The sequence below is a fragment of the Anoplophora glabripennis genome, unplaced genomic scaffold, assembly GCF_000390285.2.
Source record: "Anoplophora glabripennis isolate ALB-LARVAE unplaced genomic scaffold, Agla_2.0 scaffold134, whole genome shotgun sequence".
Classification (NCBI taxonomy): Eukaryota; Metazoa; Arthropoda; class Insecta; order Coleoptera; family Cerambycidae; genus Anoplophora; species Anoplophora glabripennis.
This window is the reverse complement of record NW_019416384.1, coordinates 565,859-589,878: the sequence shown is the minus strand read 5'-3', so window position 1 is coordinate 589,878 and position 24,020 is coordinate 565,859. Positions and strand designations below refer to the sequence as shown.

Here is a 24,020-nt window from a genome sequence, read left to right as displayed (position 1 = left end):
ATCTTTTAATATACTTAATTTTAACATTCTCTGCGAATATGGTGACAGTTCAAGAAATAGTTTTTTTTTATTTGAATTATTTCGAATTTTTGCAATTCCACCCCTTTTCACCATCCCTGACGGCCTGAAAAACAAAAATGGTGGGAGCAGTTTTTAAATTTCCACGTTTTTAATATTCTGTGAACAGCCGCATATGAATTATTTAGAAAACTTGAGTAAATCTCGAATTTTTTTATGGCCACAACTTTATCGATTATAGTCCTACCTAAAAGTGTGGCTGTGGATGATTTCACACCGGTCATTAGATTTGTTTTTTATTGCCTTTCTTTTTGTTCATTACAACTTTTTCGTTAAATCCAGTGGTTTCAGAGTTATTTGCAAAAAACTGTCCGAAAACAAGCACTATTTCAGTAAAAAATCAACATTTTCAATGACGAATTACTCGGAAAGTATTGAATAATCTAAAAAACTTTATATAACATTGGTTACTTAAAATTAACTCTTCTATCGACTCCTGTGGTTATTTTGGGCGTAAAAATTTTCACCCCCAAGAAGGGGTGGGAACCATCCCCAGGGCAAAAGCACACTTCTGCACTATATAAGTTTTGTTCCTTGAGGCATTCCCCACATTCAGTCAAAATTTCACGTCAATCGGTTCAGTTATAAAGAATTCGGCAAAAACCCTGAGTAACTGAACTAAATTCAAAATAAAGCTTTTTGTTTGGATTATTTTATAGAAAATACCTATTGAAGCGGTATCTTTGTTAGAGCGCCACCTATTGTTTGTTTTTAAGCCCAAAACAATTCAGAATCCTCATGTACCTTTTATGGCTGATAAAATAAATTAATTTTTATCAGATAAGAGATGTTTTGCCGTCAATNACCTATTGTTTGTTTTTAAGCCCAAAACAATTCAGAATCCTCATGTACCTTTTATGGCTGATAAAATAAATTAATTTTTATCAGATAAGAGATGTTTTGCCGTCAATTATCGATCACGATTCAACTTTTCAAGCTCTCAAGCATCAAGAATATCAAGATCGTCCGGCTATAAGCATATTTTGTATAGCCCGATATTGGATTTGTTCTGAGACTAACAACATCATCCGGCTAACACACATTTTCCGTTAGGGACTTAGTAGCTCGCGATATAAGTTGCAGACGTACTTTGATTATTTGATTTCGCAATCCACGTTCAAAGGCCTCTATATTTCACTAAATTACGTCGTAGATCATCAATCAGGGGGCAGAGATTCCCGATATCAATAAACGGCAGTAACTTTCGAACTCTCGATTCCTTTCTCAGATCGAGAACGGGAAAAACGTATTATAAAAAATTACTGGCAGTCCATCATATTGTGCAGAAAACTATNATTCATATGATAACTTAAAATGGCGATATCTCGATTAATATTAATTTTAGCGGAATAAAAAAATTAAGCAAAATCTTCAGCAAAAATAAAGCTAATTTTTTTTACTCTTGTATTTTTTTCGTACGCCCTTTAATTTTTAAGTTACAGCGTAAAAATCGAATTTTTTTAAAAAAGAAAATTTACATTTCCATAAATTAATTAATTTTTTTTCGAAATCATGCTTTGTAAGTGAGCCAAAGACCCAGAACATATTCCTAGAACATAAATGAAGAAATCTGTAAATGGATTGCATTTAATTTTGATTCCGTCGCCAAAGTCACTGATTTGTTTATTAATTTTTTCTTTAAAAAAAAATGAGACTATCATGTTATTTCGATCATATTTCCGTTAATTTTTATTCTAAAGGCTTTTAAAACAGCTCATTTTAAAGCTTTTTCAAAGTACTTTAAAAAAGATTGAAATAGTTTTTTTTGCTAATATTTATGATTTTGGCATTATTTAACGTTAACTGGTTCCAATTTAGTTTTTAGCTAACATATAATAATGTTTAAAAATCCATAACTCGGTTTATACTGCAATTAGAGAAAAACAAAATAATGCCATTAGATTTGTTTTTTATTGCCTTTCTTTTTGTTCATTACAACTTTTTCGTTAAATCCAGTGGTTTCAGAGTTATTTGCAAAAAACTGTCCGAAAACAAGCACTATTTCAGTAAAAAATCATTTTCAATGACGAAAGTATTGAATTATCTAAAAAACTTTATATAACATTGGTTACTTAAAATTAACTCTTCTATCGATTCCTGTGGTTATTTTGGGCGTAAAAATTTTCACCCCCAAGAAGGGGTGGGAACCATCCCCAGGGCAAAAGCACACTTCTGCACTATATAAGTTTTGTTCCTTGAGGCATTCCCCACATTCAGTAAAATTTCACGTCAATCGGTTCAGTTATAAAGAATTCAGAGGTAAAAACCCTGAGTAACTGGACTAAATTCAAAATACATTTTTTGTTTGGATTTTTTTGTAGAAAATACCCTATTGAAGCGGTATCTGTGTTAGAGCGCCACCTATTGTTTGTTTTTAAGCCCAAAACAATTCAGAATCCTCATCTACCTTTTATGGCTGATAAAATAAATTAATTTTAATCAGATAAGAGATGTTTTGCCGTCAATTTATCGATCACGATTCAACTTTTCAAGCTCTCAAGCATCAAGATCATCCGGCTATAAGCATATTTTGCATAGCCCGATATTGGATTTGTTCTGAGACTAACAGAACATCATCCGGCTAACACACATTTTCCATTAGGGACTTGGTAGCTCGCGATATAAGTTGCAGACGTACTTTGAATATTTGATTTCGCAATCCACGTTCGAAGGCCTCTATATTTCACGAAATTACGCCGCAGATCATCAATCAGGGGGCAGAGATTCCCGATATCAATAAACGGCAGTAACTTTCGAACTCTCGATTCCTTTCTCAGATCGAGAACGGGAAAAACGTATTATAAAAAATTACTGGCAGTCCATCATATTGTGCAGAAAACTATATTGAATATAATCAATAATTGTTATCATTACGCGTACGCGAGATATTTAGATAAAATTAAAATTGTTAACATTTAATTTAAAAAAAATGTCTATTTATCTGAAAAGAAAGTTTATAATTTTTAGAGTAAATTGGAAAAAAAGTGCTTATGATTTAAAATTTCTCATATCCTATAAATTCTAGCCTCCTTACTCCGTTAATTTTAATAGTAGAAAAAAACTAATTTTTATGTAAAATTTTATACTCTGCAACTTTTATAAGAAATTTTTTTATCTAGGTCTTACCCCTTTTAAGTTATCTTGACATAACTCTTCATTTATTATTTTTTCACCCCTGCTTGGGAGTTGAAAAATAATTACTTATTTATTGTTACCACATTACCTCAAACTCACTTATACAAAAAATTCAGGCAAGTTCACCAAAATTGTGATTTAAAAGCCCATTTAATTGGACTACCAGAGCCTCATCTTTAACTTTACTTTAAATACGCAAATAACACCGTATTTTGGTTCTATTGAATTTTCCTTAATTTATTAGCTGTATTTTATATTTCACGATTTTAATAAGATTTCTGATGAAATAGACAAGGAATTTAGCGGCCTAATCAACAGATATTTGACAACGCTGTTAGGAATTATTTTTGGCAACGCCGCGCAGTCAGGAATTATTTACTTCCTAAGCAGAACTGATGCCGAAAAATGTGTACGATGAATAGTGGCATTTGAAATTAATATTAACTGAAAAAAAACCATACCTGCACTGGGGATCGAACCCAGGACCTCTGTATTAGTAGACCAACGCGCAAACAGCCAAGCCAATGCGGCCTCCGTTAAAATGTTTCCATGATATGGCTTATATACAAAATATTTTAAGATATCTAGTTGCTTTTTTTTTAACAATGAAGGTAATATTAGTAGTTGGCAATTTAAGTTTATTTGGTTGTGAAATGCAATTTTTAATTTTATGATAAATACTTAATTGTTTAATGTTTTTAAATTATAATTATTTTATTTCAATAGTGACCTGAAATTGATTGTAGTAAAATTTAATAATGTTGTGTTATTGATTACAATTTATACCTATCTCCGTGATGCCCTTGATGCGACTAGAAAATCGACACTGAACGTTTTCCGCAAACATTTCCAAGAATAAATTTTACCAAGTCTGCGTGTGTTTTTACTTAAAACTGCTTACAAAAAAATTCTGCGTAAGAGTAATTTTTTACATCTGTGGCTTTTGAGAAAAAACAATCAATATTTGTTGAACTTCCAAAATAATAATTAATTTACTGGGGGAACAGGTCGCAATTAAATAATTTGTTGTAAAACAATTTTTTTTTTATAAAAAATTTTTTATTACGATCGTTTCGGGATTATTTTTTCCCATCTTCAGATAAAAAAATAACCATGGATTATAATATTTTTTCTTTATGTAAAAATTAAAACAATTGGCCATCAAATATTGTTTAACATCCTTTCCTATTAACCATATAATGTAAAACAATAAAGTAACTACAATTTCTTATTTCCTCTTATAGACTAGGGCAGATCTGTTTAAATATACCTTTGCATTTTGGAATATTGAAGAGGAAATGTCGATCACGGATAATTTTGAATTTTCAGGCAGATATGTCAACTTAACGTCACATTAGTTTTTCAGTAATCGTGGTTCAAGGAACAACCAATCGCGGTGTTGTGGATTTACACGTCGTTTCGATAGAAATTAATTAGCCCAGTTACTGTAACTGAAAATATAGTAATACCTCCGAATTTTTTATAACTGCATCGATTTTTCTCACAATTTAGAATTAGGCTCATCCCACCCCCCACTTCAAAACTTATATATGCGCTAGGTGTGCTATTTGTTCTTAAGGGGTGAAATCCACCTCTTATTGGAAAAAAAAGAAAAATAAAAATTTAAGCATTTTATGAAATCAAATCTTTTTTATTTATGCAGTATGAGTAATTTCATGTGCTATCTAACATGAAACTTAATGTATCCCAAATTTTCAACCCGGAAAAACCTTTAAAAACCACCCCTTTCGATGAAAATAATATAAAAAAAAATTTCAACTTGAAACGTTTTAATCATGCATTTTTATCAAATAAAAATAGATTTCTTGATTAAAAAATCTTTTTTATCGATTGCAACTTTTCAACCCTTGAAAAATACCCCTTCTTTCGAAAACAAAATGAAAAAATATTATTGAAAGACTAGAAACATTCTAAATGTGCATTCGTATTAAATAAACATTTATTCCCTTCTTATAAAATAATTTTGAATGCAACTTTTCAACCCTTAAAAATTACCCCTTACATTTATTTATATATTTATATGTATTTTCTTAAAATTATCACCTATACCTACATGTGTAGGCACAAAGGCTCATTTTGCAGGGAATTGTAAGGGCTACGTGAACTGTTGAGTTGATCTTTTTAAGCCCTTCATTTTTAAGTTTGAAAGGTTTAAAGGGCTCGAAAAGGGTGGTTCTCTCATTCTTATGATAACTTAAGATGGCGATATCTCGATTAATATTAATTTTGGAGGAATAATAAATACAGCAAAAATGATGCTAAATTTTTTTACTCTTGTATTTTTTCGTACACCTTTTAATTTTGAAGTTACAGCGTAAAAATCGATTTTTTTTCAAAACTTTGAATAATTAACATTTTCAANTTTGACCTAAAAATTCCTAAAATTATCACCTATACACGTGTTTATGTTTTTGACGATAACTTTCTTACTTTTTAAGATTTTTAATCGCACAAAGGCTCATTTTGCAGGGAATTGTAAGGGCTACATGAACTGTCGAGTTGATCTTTTTAAAGCCCTTCATTTAAAGGGTTTAAAGGGCTCGAAAAGGGTGGTTCTCTCATTCATATGATAACCTAAAATGGCGATATCTCGATTAATATTAATTTTAGCGGAATAAAAAAAATAAGCAAAATCTTCAGCAAAAATGAAGCTAAATTTTTTTACTCTTGTATTTTTTCGTACACCTTTTAATTTTGAAGTTACAGCGTAAAAATCGATTTATTTTTTAAATTTGAAAAATTAACAATTTCAAAAATTAAGTTTTTTTCGAAATCATGCTTTGTAAGTGAGCCAAAGACCCAGAACGTATTCTTAGAACATAAATGAAGAAAACTGTAAATGGATTGCATTTAATTTTAATTCTGTCGCCAAAGGCATTGATTTGTTTATTAATTTTTTCTTAAAAAAAGAGAGGCTAACATGTTATTTCGATTATATTTCCGTTAATTTTGATTCTAAAGACTTTTAAAATAGCTCATTTTAAAGGTTTTTCAAAGTACTTAAAAAAGGTTCTAATAGTTTTTTTCCTAATATTTATGGTTTTGGCGTTATTTAACGTTAACTGGTTCCAATTTAGTTTTTAGCTAACATATAATAATGTTTAAAAATACATAACTCAGTTTATATTGCAATTAAAGAAAAACAAAATAATGCCATTAGATTTGTTTTTTTATTACGTTTGTTTTTGTTCACTACAACTTTTTCGTTAAATCCAATGGATTCATAGTTATTTTCAAATAACTGTCCGAAAACAAGCACTTTTTCAGTAAAAAAATCAACATTTTCAATGACGAATTACTCGGAAAGTATTGAATTATCTAAAAAACTTTATATAACATTTGTTACTTAAAATTGGCTCCTCCTGAGTAACTGTACTAATCTGTGGATTTGCACCCTTAAAATATGCATCGCATACAGGAACAAAGGCTGCCGCGATATCTTGAAGACGATTCGTTCTATTTTCGTTCGGTGCCCCCTTTGCCGTACGCCGCTGGGCGCACTATCATGTCGCGGCGTGTAGCTGGCGTGCCGCGGGGCCGTTATCAGAGTAGAGCGTCGGTTCGCCGCTGACGTCCGGAATGCAATAATAAATAAAAATATTCATGAGTGCGCCCGTCCCAACAACCGGTCGTTGCCTGTTGATTTAGTGACTCCATTGGGGGCAGGGGAGGGGGTCGGGGACCTCCCTCGCCGCCCCGTTTGCCAGTCGAAACATGTTAATTCAGCGGTAATGGCGTGTGTATTTAGAAAGTACCACTAACGGATCGCGATTTTACGGCCCGTTTCGTGGTTTATTTTCGGTATCGCCGTCGGGCGGGTATCGCGTTCCCGATTGTGACACGACGAAGAGTAACGACGGGAAATATACACATACCTACAATGACTGCATACCTGTATTTTGATTTGTCGGATTGATAAACCTTTCTACGTGTGCTGTATCTTTTGCGCCGTTATGTATTGTAGGGTGGCCCAAAAAAAAAGCGAATATTTTTTTTTTTCGTGTCTTGTGAAAATATGTTAGTTTATCGTGCTTTAAGAGCCCCCTCAAAAAATCAGCTCAAAAAAAATTGTTTAGAGGTCGCTGAAGATTTTTAAAAATTTCCAAAATCGTCAAAAATTGATTTTTTTTTCTCGTTATTTTATCATTTTCTAGATTAAAAAAAATCTCGATTCTGAAAATTTTAAATCGATATTTTAATTCCGACAAAAATAAACATCAACGAATTAATAATTTTTTTTTTATTGAATTTGATGAACAAAAAATAGAAGTAATTCTCGAGAATCTTAAATTTTAAAAAATTAAAAAATTATAAATATTTGATACTCACAGTGCGATAGTAAATTTTGCCTCGAGAAATTTTGTAAGTGTCTCGTGATTTACTTTTATCGATACTTTTATTCTTTGTTCATCAAATTCAATTAAAAAAAATATTAGTTCAGTGGTATTTATTTTTAGAGGTCGCCCGAAAACATTTTAGGTACACTACTTTTAAAGTTAAAATAATTATGAGTGACCTTTAGAAATTAAAATATCGATTTGAAATTTTCAGAATCGTGATTTTTTTCAACCTAGAAAATGATAAAATAACGAGAAAAAAGTTAAAAAAAATTCAAATTTTGACGATTTTGGAAATTTTTGTCTTGAGCGACCTCTAAAAAATTTTTTTTTTAATTAATTTTTTGAGGGGGCTCTTAAAACATGATAAACTAATATATTTTCGTAAGAGACACGAAAAAAAATATTCGTTTTTTTTTGGGCCACCCTATATAGGTATTAACACCTGACTAACCGTCGAGTACAGGCATCAACATTGCATGATCGGCATTATCAGCTAAAAATCCCCAAAACTTAATGAAATTGCAGATGCAATTAAATACGATGGTTTTTGAAATTGATTAACGTGAAATATTGATATTAAACTTAAATGCATACAATTCTGTATTGGATGGTATTGAAAAATACTCTTTCGTTCCAATACTTTTAACGTTATTAAAAGGATTATTTATAAATGAAAGGCAAATTTTTACTATGAAAACAAACAAACCAGTAATATTTTTTAAATTTTATTAGAATAAATTGATATACTTTATATTCTCTTAAAGACACAATATCGTTTTAAAAAGTTATACAGTTTACTATTTGATTAATTAAAATAAATTGAATTCACCATAAAAACCTGTTATTGGCGGCAAGCACGATGATTATCGAAAATTCTAGGACACAATCAGATGATGAGGGTGACATAAGTGTGTTATTAAAATACTACACTATTAAACTTAATTTGACCTTAAAATTGACGACAATCTATTGGGTGTTAATTTTAATTTGCGCCACTAACATTTCATTTACATAAGTACCATATACTGTTTCTTTTTATTCGTAAATTTGATGTTTCTACTTAAATCTTTCCCGAATTCCACCTCGCAAAAGCCACCGTCTCGGTCCGCATTCCGTAATCACTGTCGATTTTCCCGTATCACGGTCTAGTAGCGTCGCTCCCGATTGCGTCCCATCATCGTCGGATGAATCTTGTACATCGACCTGTGTTGTGCAGTGCTGTATGGATTGTCCCGCTCTATTTCCTCCGATATTGAGGTCATTAGGCGACTTCCGCATGCATCCTGCAGGAAACACTTACCACATGCAAACTCGGCAAACATCCAGGACGAGATACGGGTTGCCTTCGATTTGTGAAGTTGTGACTGCTCTTTCGAGCTTAGATTAAAACGTTTACCTAAAATGGCACAATTATTCTTAAAATTGGCGATCAGCTACCAGTAACTCATTTGTAAGAGTGAGAATATTAGAATAACGAAACCTGTTTGTCGCACTATCTTTTACAGGGGATGAAACCTAGCCCCGTACGACTCCCGCTCACGAAACAGAGCGAGACGTTGTGAGAAAGAAAGAGCCGTACACGAGTTATAACCGGATAAATCCGTTTAAATTATAGAGCTCGCATTTAGAGCCATAATCCAGAAATTGTAAGAGCCGGTCCCACGCAACTGTCGTCATTATAAACGAGTACCACTGAATTAATTGGGAAACTTGGTCCTGTTACATGGCGCCGACGGGATTCCGTTATTATTATTGCTATTAAGTAAATCTAAGAGCGTATGCGCGGTATAGGGCCCCATTCTGATGTTTGCACGGTGAAGAAATATGTAGATTTTATGCTACAACCAGCGTCGCCACATTTCAATCTCAGATATCGCCAATTTAACCATCAGGTATCGCTAAAATTAAAAAAGACATCGCTTTAATGTATTTGCGGCGTTTAATAAATCTTGCGATAACGGTATAGTTAAAAAGTTGGGAGAATACCCCATTGACGTTGTGTATTAGATGTGAGTTGCTGCCTTCGAGAAAAAAGGCCCACAAACCTTCGTTACGTTTTTAGGACGAACAGCGTTTTTAGAGGCGAAGTTATTACAGTTCTGAACTCCCGACACGGCTTGCTTGTTTGCCGACGCACACAAAACACATACAGAAACGAAACATGGGGCATTACACTAAAAGCTTTTATGGGACTGTCCGCAAAATGTCAGACTGCGACGCAGAGGATCCTTTCGGGCAAAGAAATGCGAGAGACCGCGATTGCATTGTCATGAATCGTACAAATGTAGGAAAATGCACATTCTTAGGGTAAAATTATAGCTTTTGTAGCTAAGACGATTTTTAGTTTTGGCTCGAAGGTCGAAATGTGCCCTCTGAACGATGATACGTGGACTTTTCCTCCACGCGATATATATTAAGGCCCATATGTTATTCCGAAGAAGCGTTCCAGGTATTATTCATGATTTCGTGATATGCGGTATGACATCCAACATCAACAGTCGACGTATTTCCCGGCAGAGTTGGGGCCTCAAATTCCGGCAAATCCATTTGTTTGAATTCAGTGCCTGACTCCGGCTATTTTTCTAACTCAGGATTTGGATCCGGTGAAAAAGTTGGCCGGGCCACGTTTTAAATAAAACTTTGTTTCCCGCACGATCGCTCTGGCCGGATTTATTCAAAAACATTACGCGGATTACCGGAATGAGAATGGAGGAAAACGCGCGTTACTTAAAAACATTTAAATTTGAGGTTCTTTAAAATAAAATAAGATAAAATGCAGTGCAAAAAAGCGCTAAACTGAATAAAAATACTCCAATCGTTTATTTTTATCTATTTTATACATTTTTATTATAGTACTAGTTCCATCGTGAATTTTATAGTTTTGAAAGTACGACAATCAACAGTACTAAAACATAACATCAAATGTATCTATTATGATATGCGAGCAAATAAAAGAAAATTCTTGACAACGACTGAGTTTCCTACCAATATTTCTATATCGCCTCAAATTAATCGGCCTCATTTCGTCTTATTTTCCCGTTTTTCGGCGAGGGACGTCTTAAAACTTTGCCCCGTCAGGGATTGCGATCGCCATTCGTGAGCTTAGCGCGGCCGTTTTCCGCAACCGTGAATATTTACCGAAGCCTGACGCGGCGTAATAAATTTTAATTTAGGCAATTTGGGGCGAATATGGCGGACCGAGCGGCGTGATTCAGCGTTACGCTTTATTTCTTATTTACCCGTTTTTTTTCCTCCGGGCGCTCGTTTGAATCTCGAGATTATGACGGGACTAACAAGTGAGAGATTGATGGGCATTATTCCGGGATGTGTAAACGACGAGCGGGGCGCGGTCGGTAGTCAACCTTTACCGAACAATGTTTATGTTTTTTCTTTTTTTTTACTCGACGTCATTAGTATAATGTCTTTTTTTTTGTTAATTAATAATTGGCGAAACGTCGTACAAATTTAGCAGAGCTTTTTTAGTAAAGTAGTCAGCTGAAGGGAAAACATTGAGAATAAAAAGGCATCCTACATCCAAAAGTCCAAGTCCTAGATATTCCTATATGTTCTTCAAAAAGATGTCCCAAATGTATAATATGTGATTTACGTTCAGTAAAATATAGATATTAAAGATATAAACGTGAAGAAAATTATATTTTTAAATAAATAAATAAAAATAAGCGTGTTGACATTATATTATATAAAATATAATTATTATTTCCTTGACTTTAAATTTACGACCAGAGATATCTTAAGCAGAATCTAAGAAATAACGTCGACTTGGGCAATTATATTTGAAAAATGGGGTACTACATGATTATTCATTCATTCATTTATGCTGTTAAAAATATTCAAATATGTATGTGTAAAGAAAATGGAAAAATAACTTAGTTTTGAAAGTTAAATATAGGTATAACAACAACAATGTTGTTGTAAGGATACATGCTTATAGGAATATTATTTGCCTTCTTTCTTCTGAACACACTTAATTTTTAAAAAATATAGCACAGAAACAATTTTTGTAGATGTTATTTCGTTTTGTGGTGGCCCAAAAATAAAATTTAGGAATAATATTAGTTCATATGATCTGTCTTTTAACTCTACCAAAAGTGAAAAATATAATGACAGTAAGGCTGAATTTCCACCAAAACGCAATTAAAGCTTTTACGATACCCAGTAAAAAGTTTACGGCTTATTCCTTCTGCGTAATGATACAACCGCTTTATATCATATTTAGCTTTATTACCGGGGATGCTTTCACTGGAATGTCTAATAAATGTTCAGAATTTCGGTTGATGCCGTTTTCATAACGTTACATCAACAGAAACCTAATTACCTACGATTTCACCGAGTCTATACAGAAAATATAAACACGAGCTCGTATATTTCGTGTAACGAATTTACGGATTAGGATTAGTACAAAAACACGTAGTTCGTAACAATTAAAAATGGGTCAGTTATGCTTCAGCATGTAGAATAAGCAACGTGCATATTGAAAAATTCCCTAAAAAAATATATCATCTATTTTGTTTGCACAACAAAGCATCATTTGTCCGAATTCGCCCGCTCCTCGAAAAATACACCCCTAATCCTTCCTGGCACTCTCCATACCCGCTTTTCACATCATTCTATAATCTTTTTATCGAACCACTCGCGCGTATTCGTACGAATTCCCCTTTCGCTGCACTCAATGAAACCCGTTCGTCTGCGGGGTTATTAATCAAAACGTCTAGTTCAACATTACGCTGCGTGGTAAAGATACAGTAATTATGTGGAGTCCTATATTTAGAGCGAGAGGGGTTTCGATGAAAGGACAGTTTCGCACACGTGTCACCCCGGGTGAATTGAATAGGCCGCGATAAGGGTTGGGCGCGTATTCACGGCTTCTTTTAATTCAACCGGTTCGCAGGGGAAGTCAAGTCAGGATGTGTTGCCAAGGGTAGGTTCTTTTATACGAAAATGAATCATTTTCGATCACTTGGCCCGGTCCGATTTGATTCTGATCCTCGTCGGGACGGAATAGGCAACAACAACCACACTGAAAAAATACATGTATTTTTGCAAGACCATTTTTTGCTTATTCACTTGATTTGAATTACACGCAAAACTGGCCGAACCTGCTTATTACGTAGTTGGTATAATAGTATGAGAATTTAGAAAAGTAAATATTTGTTCGTCTGTGAATGAATGACACTTGTGTAATACTCGGTTGTTTTAATATTTAATGTCGCGTGAATTGGGAGCAGGGATTATTAAATATTCATCGATCCCGGACTAAACACGTATGTGTATAATTTTAGGAACCCCTCTACTAGCAAATGCATTCACCGGAACACAAACCGGCACCACTTTGTGAATTAGTAATTTGATTTACCAAAAAGCATTGTTTCTACCGGGTAAACGCGTTCTAATGAAACCAAATACCCGAACGAGAAATTTTACTGTACTGGACTTGACGTCTAGTTGAAATCGTATAAAAAATCATTTATTATTAAACATCTTTCTTCGGGTTCGGATTCGTAAAGGAAATGGGTGTATTCCAAAGGAAATAAGGCCACTTGTTGATTTCAGGCTTGGTGGTTTTTCTACGCTTCACAATTTCTTCCGCTCGCGATGGAGCTATTTATTTTATAAGAGCTCGCATGCGGGCGGTTCCATAACTTCGAAATATGTAATAAACACGGATTTTAGTACTTCGATATCTATGTCACAGTTATAAATGTTTTTTTTTAAATATCGTCGAGTTGTTAGAGAATAGTGAACTATTTTTATCAAGTTCAGTGATATCGGAGAAAAACTGTATTTGATGAATACTGAAAATGCTCGTCATCAACGACAGCACATTTCTCGTCCGTTTGTACGGCTATTTTTAAGAGAAATATCGAGTATAGTGCCCTGCCGTGGCTCTAAATACGGTTATTCTCACTCATTTTTTTAAAATGTGTTGTGATAAAGGGAAACAAACCCCCCTTCCCTAACATTCGCATATTTCCCGGACATTTCGCAAATCCCCTGCCCCCTAAAGGTCCACCATAATAGTACGTCCGCATAATACGACGGGGTTCTCCTGCAAAGCCCAACCATAACCTGCAATATCTGCGGCGACTTACCAGGGAGAGGGAAACGGGAGTCATTGTCAGGCCACAATAGACACAATTTCCACCCCTTGGAGGTTAAACACCACGTTACGGTCATGTCCCGTTGATTTTCCACGCTTCATAGACCCGACTGGTTGCGGTTCGTGATGTTTGGTGCGGATTTTTTTTATTGGAGGGGAAATTTCCGTGCCCCTTCGAATTAACGCCGCGACACGCTGTGATTATTAATTGCGGGAATCGAAATATATCGCGCCTGAGCTAATTTTCGATCGCTGGTTCCATGAAAAGCTAATAAACCATTATTGCATTACTGTTTCGTCAAGTGGAATTATAGGGTGCATATTTGAATAAATATATAAATAAATAACTTAAATTACATAAATGCATTTCACCAGCACCTTCTCCAAACCGATAAACTGAAAACTGTAGTAAATGTAATAAAATGAATAATATGTACTTATAACAAATACAATTTGGACCCAACATTTAAAAAATTATTTTTATACAATTCTTTTTTACACTTCCTATTTTTGCTTTAATTTTCTTGTGTTTGGCATCAATACATCACACGAGTGATTTTTTTTCTTTGCTTTTTTTGTAATTTAAGGATTTACGATTTCTTGTATTACATTCGTCCCTTAGTAGCATTAGATGCACTCTTTTTTTACCGTTTTGAATGCCTAACAAGACATTTTTGCAATAAATAACTTTATTTATAGAAAATCGTAACCTCCCGTTTTTATCCCGGTTTTCGTTCGCTATATCATTAGTTAAAGTCGGCAAATACATTTTCCCGCAAAAAAAAGAACCGCCGCACCCCCGAATTACTCGGAATTTATGAAACTGGGTCCCGTTTCGCGTTAAGGAAACGGAAGTCGGCGTCGCGTCCGCCCCCCGCGCCCCTCCGAGCGCCTGTACAACCACATGTTGCCCTCATCTGCAATTCCCGAGGCCGCTAGGGGGCGCCCCCGATTATTCCTAACTCAATAAGGCGTCACGCCCCCCTCCCCCCCGTGTAACGCGAATTCTTACGCTCCCGGGGGCGAATTTATTACCCGTACACGGGGCGGCTGCAAAGTGCGCCCTAATCAGGTTTGCGCCAGCGGTACGGCAAGATTGAAAAGTCCTCCGCCAGCGGCTTCGGCGGGTCGTAAGTCATTTGTTAACCTGGCGTTGATTGGACTTGGTTTAAATACGTTTTTCGGCGTCTACAGATTTTTTTTATGAGTTCAAGTCTCAAACTGAGTTACTAAAGAATATTTTCGGTTTATTGAAGTAGAATAGGGTTGAAATTTTCAGTGTTCCACTGAAAGTTTGGCCTTTTACCTAGATTTCGAAGCTTGTGCTACTGTTAGGCTAAATAAGCTATTGCTCTTCTCTGGGTTAATACTGAATTATATATAGGTACAAATCGAAGCTAACATAATTTATGTGTAGGTTTCCACTGAGACTAGTCAATATATTTGTTTTAGTAGTGGCAGATGCACCCAGTTCGGTAGTGGTTAGATGTTTCATCACATGTCTGTTGAATTTTTTATACGTCAGTGTTTTTTCGTTCAGCGACTGCACTGTCCTTAATTTCTTTAGAAGGACGTTTCACTTAGTATTATAATTTCAATAAAAATCATATGGGTAACCAGGACTTTAAATTTTAATGCTTTTTTTTGTGGAATTAGACAGAATCACATAAATTATAATTATTACAGCTTTTTCTTTCCATGAAATGGAGTAGTATTTTATTACAACGTATTTTTTTATTTCGTGTGCCTTATGTTGAGATTGTCACTTTACCAATGAGAAATGACCCTTGTTGGTGCTTGCGGGCAAAAATTAATACAAATTAAAACACGAATCAAGCGAAATTAAATGACAAGGTCGTGAACAGAACAGTTGACGGATCTTATTTGAATTTCGTCAAATTTATGCACCCTAGGGTTAAAGAACCTCCCCAAACGTTTTGTCCGACTAGATTAATCCGCACTCTCTGCCTCGGTTTTCCCCCGTTCCGTATTCTTTGCGCATTGCCTAAAATGTTAGTTAAAGCCGTTATAATATGCTAATCTTCCTAAAAATTATGCAAAAAAAAAATCCAACAAATTTTAATAAGGGCGAGTTATAAACCCATTCGTCTGTATCATATTTATGTTAACATACTTTACTCAAAATACTTTGCTCCTTAAAATTGAGATACGAGTTTCGATGACACAGTTTGGAGAAACCGATGTTAATAACCTTAATTTTTTTTGAATTAATAATTTGTCATAACTTTTCTGCATGGTTAACAGATCATTTCTTAATTTGGTGAACTTATTGCTGATAACAAATTGCACCTACGACAAAAACCCTTCAAAATTTGTTCACGAAGGTATTGGTTTTTCAAAATGTATACATTAATCTTCATCATAAGGCCTTATTAGGTCACTAAGACTAGGTTAGGATTTTTAAAAGTGATTAAAGCTAAACTAGGACTAGAATAGAGCAGTATTTATTTTTAATGTGAAAGAAATGGAAAGGTATTTTTGTGCCTATTTAAGTTTTAAATTCAATGAAAAAAAATACAAATATTGTTCTCCATAAATAAAGATGGGTTCTTAATTAAGTATCATTTAGCCTCGACCATTGTGGCGGATGGGAAATTAAACGCTTCATACTTTTTCCTTCATTACGATTCCGGAGGCGGACGAAGCTTCAATTCAACTTCAAAAGCCCGGTTTTTGCGCGAGGGGTCCGACACCGCGTTACTATTCCATTATATTGGAAAGTTAATTAATAAAAACGTCCTTTGATACGGCGACGGAATTTGAAAAATTAAATAAGAGCGCTCGTGCGGCGACTGCCGTAGTCCCAATTAAAAATTCATAGAGAGGATAGGAAAATGCCGGTAGATAACGCTGTTAACTGTAATTTTTAACTTATACAAGGTGATTCACAAATGGTGACCAAAAATGAAGATAAAAGACTCCTCTTAAAATTCACCAAAGAATACGAGGTTTCATTTTTCTGGGCTCGGATCTTATAGCGCCCACCTCTACCCGCCGCCTTTTCGTGATTTTTTCCCGTTTCAATTTGTGCGGTGTAGTTGCGCTCCATCCTCGGCGTTAAATATAAAAAGGACCGGGGCGGCGAAACGCCTGTGTATCAAATTACATTTTGAGAAGTTATTTACGCCGGCTTTGCCCGGAATCCCTCGCGACCTCATCCCTTACAAGCCGCACCGTACACACGGCCGGCCGATATCCCGGACCCCACAACAGCGGACTGCTCCCGGATAGTCCTGGGGTATTACGCTAAATAAATAACGCCAACCGCAACGTAATTTAAAATTATTAATGCAACGTATTATATCATTGGCATAATCCGACGCTTGTACACCTACCGTCGCGCGTCCCCCGGGACGCTTAAGGGCGAGGGTCCGGACTTAATATTGCAGGCGGGGAGCTTACCATTCGAAACGCGTCCTGGTTTTATGTCAGTCGGCGCTATTTTCTCTTTACGTCGGATATATGAATTCATGCTAATGTTATTTGTGTTCCGCGCTCTTTTCGCCTCTTTTTCCGGGAATTCCGGGAAGACGCTCGTGACACCCCGCTTTCCGATATCACGGGATCCTGGTAGAAGAGGTTATCCCTACCGCCGTCGTCACCGTCGGCTGTATTTTTTATGATACATCTGTGCGCCTCGCCTTCAAAGACGTACTAAGTACATTTTCATTTGACCTACTTACATCAAAAAAGGGAAATGCCCGACAAAATTAAGCTTCTCTATTTACATTTTCCGCCGAGGAAAATGCGGTTTTTACTTTAAACTCTCTCATCCGTCCAGGCTAGACAAATTATATAATTTCCGAACGGCAATCCGTCTTTAGTGATTAATGACGTCGCGCCGTTAGCTCCGGTCGAAATGTATCTCCCTTTGTAGCGAATAAAAATGATTAATGCACGTTTTTTGTTTCGCGTCGTGGGCTTAAACGGCATAAAACCAGACCGAAACCGGCCTTTGACGGGGGCGAATTGAATTAAGTGCGGTTTTTATTAGCGCGTCCCGGAAGATTTTTCTTATTTACGCGATATGGGGTATCTGTGTATTCCGAAGTATAAAAAATTGCAAGGTTTGAATAATAACGGCGTCTGGGTGGTACGTACCACTTTAGAGTTTCATTTTAATACATATCGAGATAGAAAACGCAGATATGTCTGTCCGGATAAAAACCAGGTTAATGTAATTACATTTTTATGGCTTGTGTTTTATTATAACATGCCTCTATGGCTTCATTTCTGCTGGCACGCCTTTGTGTCGCAATCTCTACGGTCTTAATGAAATAATTTGGATTGTTCCGAAGACAAAGGAATTTATTCTATATTTGGACGTTTGAATATCGAGTAGGTAATTTGGAAGAAAGTGATAAAAACAGATCCTATTTTCTACGCACTATATTTAGCTTTATCGTTAATCGTACGCGTCAAGGGTGAAATGTTGTCGTAACGACCGTTTTCCTTTCTCACATGTTACTTTGTTTCTCGTATCAATATTTAATCAATCGATATGTCGGGGAAAAAGCTTTGGGAAAGCGCGAGATGTAGTCCTTTACGAACGGATTTTTTTTATTTTCTTTTATTTATTAAGCCCCCTGAGAGATGTAAATGTGGCGTGTTCCTCTCTGCATTATTCAGGACCTTCATAAATGATTACCAGTTGAACATATGCACGAATGGCACTGTGAACCAGAAATCTCCAAACACCCCTGTGTTTCAAATTACAATTCTTTATGAAAGTTCATATTTTCTTACATATAAAATACCTTTAGAAAGAAATTACATTATTAACTTACAAACCATTGCTCTAATAATATTGTTTCTGTTAAACATCTCTGTCGTCGATTAGTGTGATTTCCTTTCGAGAGCCCTCGAAGAACGCTGTCGAGTTAAGGACGTAGATCAAATACGAAGAAGAAACCTATATCTCCCAAAAAAAAAAAAAAAAACGAGTCGCGTGCCACACAGTTTGACGGCATAAGGAGCCGTTCGACTCGGGACGACTAAGTGCTTTTCATTTAACGACCGTCTCGAAGTTGGAAAGCCTGAAATCGATTTCGTCAAATATTTATGTAACAAATGAAAATTGGTAAAAGTTTCCTTGTCCGACAATAGGACTTTCCGATTAATATTTCCCACAGAGGAACTCCAATTCGACGGAAAGTTACTTTATGTCAACAGATGAACCCGGCCCACTGTCATTCTCTCAAATACGGAGTAAAAGAAAAACGTGTATGGCAAGTATCTATAAATAAAGTTTAGTTACTTTGTATGAATAAAGTAATCGCAGAACTATTATGCCCTGCGGCCTATCTACTCTCATTAATTCGTCTCTTAGCAATCGTCAGCAGGAAGTTATGTAAACGATGGTGTATCTAACTGTTTTCCTGTTAAACACAGGGTTCTGCTTCAGGGCCCCTATTATTCGTCGTCTATTTCTTGGCTTTCCACCTCCAGTTTTTCATTTTTCTCGTTATTCTTTTGAATGTCGTCTAATTTCCCAATAAATAAACAAATACTAAGAGCGATGCTTTAAAAAACGTTCTTTCGGCATTTCTACATAACTACAAAGTCCTTAGCGGGCGACGCGGCCAAATATTTGTCCTTCTCGCTGAAAAGTCGGCTGTAAAAATCAATTCGCCAGCCAGTTATCCGACTGGAAGAGGAACAGATCGCACGGTGGCGTGTTTACCCTCAGACGTCTTGCAGGATCTGGCGGAGGCGCCGGGCGTATGTAAATCACCGCGAAGCCGTAAATTATTCACCGCGATTTCCAATATTTTTGCCGGGCATCTCGAAAAAAGAAAAGAAAAAAATTCCCGTTAAGAAATATGTGAGCATCGAGCGTCCGAAGTTATTGTTAAATTAATGTGGGGCGTAATGCTCTTTGGCGCGTATGAATAGGTGAATTATTCATAAGGCCCGAAATTGGTATCTGAAGTATGCATAAACTTTAGGAAATCCGCGAGTTTACGACTGCGGAGCCTTATATACAGGCGTCGATGTCGAAATTACAGCCCAGCCGGTGTAATATGCAACAAACCACGTGACCAGTTATTTTGTTGTTGTTTAAAAGAGTATTTTTATCTCTTCCCTTTCTCATTTTCTTTTAAATCATTTTTCACAGCCAAGAAAATTATAACAGTATTTAATAAAAAAGAAGTCTATATTAAAATTGTTATAAATCCCTTATTTATTATTAAATATTTATTTAGGAAATTTGGCATAAAACCGATTTAGGGGATGCTGAATTCAGTGCCGTAGTTAGATTTGAAATTAAAAAATCGCTAAACAGTTTCTGTAAAAATTGACAGTGAAAACAAATTGGAAGTAGGCCTTGAGCAAGAAAACAAATTTTAATATTTTGTCCAGAGTAGAGTTTTTACTGCTCCATTTTTCAGAAAAAAACCCGAAATAAATCTGATAATAAATACCAATTTCCTAGGCCTGTTTCCATTTGAAATGGGTCACTCTGTATATTTCAAACCAATCGATTGTTTTCACAGCTAAGCTTTTTATATTTTAATCCAAAATATTTTTTTAGACCCGTATAATCGGCAGAACAATAATTATAGAATTGTAATATGTATAATAAAAATTCCTAATATTGATTCTGTCATTCTAGGACGCTATAATTTCTCATATTAATATCATTTTATTGAAATGGAATATGATAAACAAAAAAAAGTAATTACTCAATTTATTAACTTTTATCGATACAACATTTTATTTAGAAGCCATATTTTTACTCTTTACAATATAAAGAATATTGTTAGAAAATAATGAAAATTTCTGTACTGTCTATTTTAAGTGTGTGATCACGAAAAAATACATCGGTTTTTATTCCAACACTAAAATTATCATTTTACATTACAAAAATGCCATACGTTAATAAAAACCGGAGATTTTTATTTATTGTACGTACTTTAAAAAACTGGTGTGCAAAATTTCTCTCATTAAAAATAAATTAAAATGTAAATATCTCTTCGTACACATGAAGACAAAATAAATGATGATTTTATTTCTAAAGCACTCGATGTAAATAAAGTTTATCAGAAAAAAAAGTGTTACTTTTCCTAAAATAACAGGCCCTTAGCAGTGTATGCTTCTATTTCGAGGTACCAAATTTCAAGTCTCTATCTCGCGTAAGAAAGATGTTACGGAACATTATTTTAAACAGGAATTTCCATTTTGTTCAGCATATTTTGGGAACGACAGGAAACATGTCAGATCTGTTTTCTTTTTCTTATTTATACCACCATTCTATGCCTTTCCCGACGCTATAAGTGGAAGGAACATTAATGTTACGTTTAAACGAATATTTAACAGAAACAAAATAAGAATTTGTAACAATTTTTAGCCTTACAGGAAGCGGAAAGTGAATAAAACGATTACTATCCGATCCAGCCCAGCAGCGCAGCCGTCGACGCTGTACAATTAGGAACTTTTTTTTGTAATTCTAACACAACTTAATGAGGCGACGCTTCCGGGTGCGATACCGCCCCCCAATTACGAGATCCCCTCAAATTTTCACACTGTGAAAAACCGGGAGATTAAATTTGCGCCGGGAGGTCCGGAACCTCCCGTCTCTGCCGCTTCTGGATATTGACCTTTGCTGTTGATTTTGTTTCCAGGTTGTTCAAACTGAGGCTCTACCCGGACAAGGAAGTGTTTGCCGACGATATTCGATTCGAATCGACAAGGGGCCTAATCAGCTTCGATCCGGGCATCGCTTACGCCGGAACCCTCGAAGGTGAGTGAATCCAACATATTTTCAATGAATGCTTCTTCATAAGTTCCGTCGGGAACTTTCGAAACGCCCCGCCCCGATCGCCGCAATCAGACTAGAACATACCCAACCGGTTCCATTATGTCACAATTTGCACGGTAGTTAGGGACTAGTTACTCAGTAGGCCTTGTATATGGCTTCCGATCAAGGCCGCCTTGACACAGAACAGATGTACTTAGTCGGAATCGCGCCACTGTCAACTTTTCAGAAGTTTGTAATGGGGCAATCGAGCGCACGAAGTTGTCTCCACTGTGAGGTCTGCTTCCAATTTGCTCTACTCTAATTGGTTGATTTATCGGCGGGGTAAATAGTGCTCTAAATAAAGGACGTGTCGCTTAAAGTGGACTTGTAAAATGGAGCAATTTCTTCTTCGTGAATTCTTTATGTAAAGTTTATGTAACAAACATTTATGGCTGCTAGTTGTATTATGGATTCCTCGAGTTCATCGTTCCCTAACATAATGACTTATTAACTTTTTCATTATCCACGCTGCCCCCTTTTATATAATTTTAATTATCTGTCGCTTTGAATCGTCCTACTCTTACAATTAATAACGCTATATAAAAATGAATTGTAGTCGGCGGTATTTCATTAAAAAACAAATTAATGCGAAAACATATTTACTCGCTCGCCGACCATCGCGTAATGAAGACAGAGGCAGTTTGGCGTACCCGAAATCGTTTGTTATCGACTTTCCTTCTAGTCCTGCGCCAGCACAAACGTAAATGTCGAAATATAAGCCACAAAAGTTTCCAAAGACTGGTTTATTTTTGCTTGTTATTGTTTTTGCCCTCTTCATCATTATCGGGCGCAGAAATAAAGTTAATAACAGAAATATTACTGTCAGTTTCCAAGCCAAGCATCATAGACAAATATAAATACCGGTCAGAGGACTTAATCTCCAATTTCAGAGTTCCCTCGATCTAAACCAGCTCGGAAATTATTTAACCGTGTCCCAAAGGGGGTTATTACAGACAGAAACGCTTTGCATCCCTCTCTTAAACGACACACACTTAGAATTAATCAACGTGCCCGCCTCGTGTCCTCATCGATCCACCCCCCCCCCATCATCCCCCATCGTTCATCCGCCACTCGTACACAAAGCCACATTAGATGCACGGCAGTAGTCGCTTCCACGGTACACATTACATTAATTGCTTTGTTTTATAATGACTTTAATCTACTGAACGCTCCCCAGGAATTGCTCCTTTGTGTACAGTTTCGACGTCGATATAAGTCACAGGATGGCGGGGATTAAATTATCAATTAGAGGGATGGCGTTCGGCTACGGGGCGGACCAAAGAAACTGCAGGGAGAAAGTCGTATAACCGTATGAGCGTTGCGAACTTCGATAACCAAATTTTTATACCTCTCGAGATTCCCAATCCGTATTAAAATTGTCATAAATACTTGACACTGTTTCCAAAAAATCCAATTTGTTTACTTCGCTATGCACCCAACCACCGTCCTAAGACGAGATTCAAGAACAAGTGACAAGTAAATTAAAGCGTATCCTGCACCATCTTCGAAGCGTTCGAAGTTCGACTCGGTAGATAAATGGAAAACGTACCATAGATAAGGGTCGCGGCAACTCTTATAAGTCTTGCACTGCTAAATTTTATGAATCAAATTCATCCGTAAATTTCTTACTGTACTTTGTTTCTTTGTTGAATTTTTCTAGTCCGGACTTACTTCTTCTTGCTGGCGTTCTTCCAAGCACGCTCTCTTATAATCTTATTTCCGACTGTTATAAAATAAGGGCCAATCCCCGGGGTAAAAGGGACACCCTGTAATACGTAAATAGAGCCACCTCCCCCACCGTAATTGCTCCCAATCGCTTGTTCAGAAATTGTTGGTCATCAATAACGGTCGACAACCATTAGCCGGAAACCTGGAAGTCGTTAGCGGGAGTTGCGAAGGCGTTAAGCTGGCTCGCTTCTTCCGAGGAACCGTCAACTTTCTTTTTTCCCCGGACGCCGTAACGCCTTCTCGACCGGCCTCGGAAGAAGTCCAAGGTGTAAAGTTGCAGACAATTTCGATAAATCGCACAAAATAAACTTAACGTTTAACTTAATAAAATGGGATTTTCTTTAAGATAATTAGTTGTTGTTCAAAACAATCACATACATTCTTTATACTTTTTTTAACAGCTTGCATAAAGATACTTCAAGTAACAGTTACAAAGTAGCAGTTACCTACTAAGAATTATGTTGTGCCAGTATGTTTGTATCTGAAGATTTTACGATTAATTTTCCGAAATAGCATTTCATTTCAGATCTTTTTGGAACACCTGTATAATTATTATCGGTTACTTGTGAATCTCATTTTTCGTCTATAAGAACCCTTCATATATCCGCCATCTTCCGCCTTTTCATCCACTTTGAGGGTATTAGATATTGGCAGTTTAATAATTCGAGGTATTATTTTGCAAGGCTGGTCGACATTTTGGGAATTGTGTAATTGCAATAGTTCTTATGGGATTCCACGTGACGTGCTGTCTATATCGAGGAGGAAAGCCAATTATCTC

The 24,020-nt window shown here is 35.8% G+C and overlaps 1 protein-coding gene across 1 annotated transcript in view; it reads left to right on the top strand.

The window, feature by feature from the left end:
- The window catches only part of LOC108903817 (disintegrin and metalloproteinase domain-containing protein 10), a 162,618-nt gene that overhangs the window by 49,845 nt on the left and 88,753 nt on the right, over window positions 1-24,020 (top strand). The window contains exon 3 of the mRNA XM_018706119.1: window positions 21,339-21,457. Coding sequence (XP_018561635.1) covers window positions 21,339-21,457 — 119 coding nt within the window. The remainder of the gene's footprint in view (window positions 1-21,338; window positions 21,458-24,020) is intronic.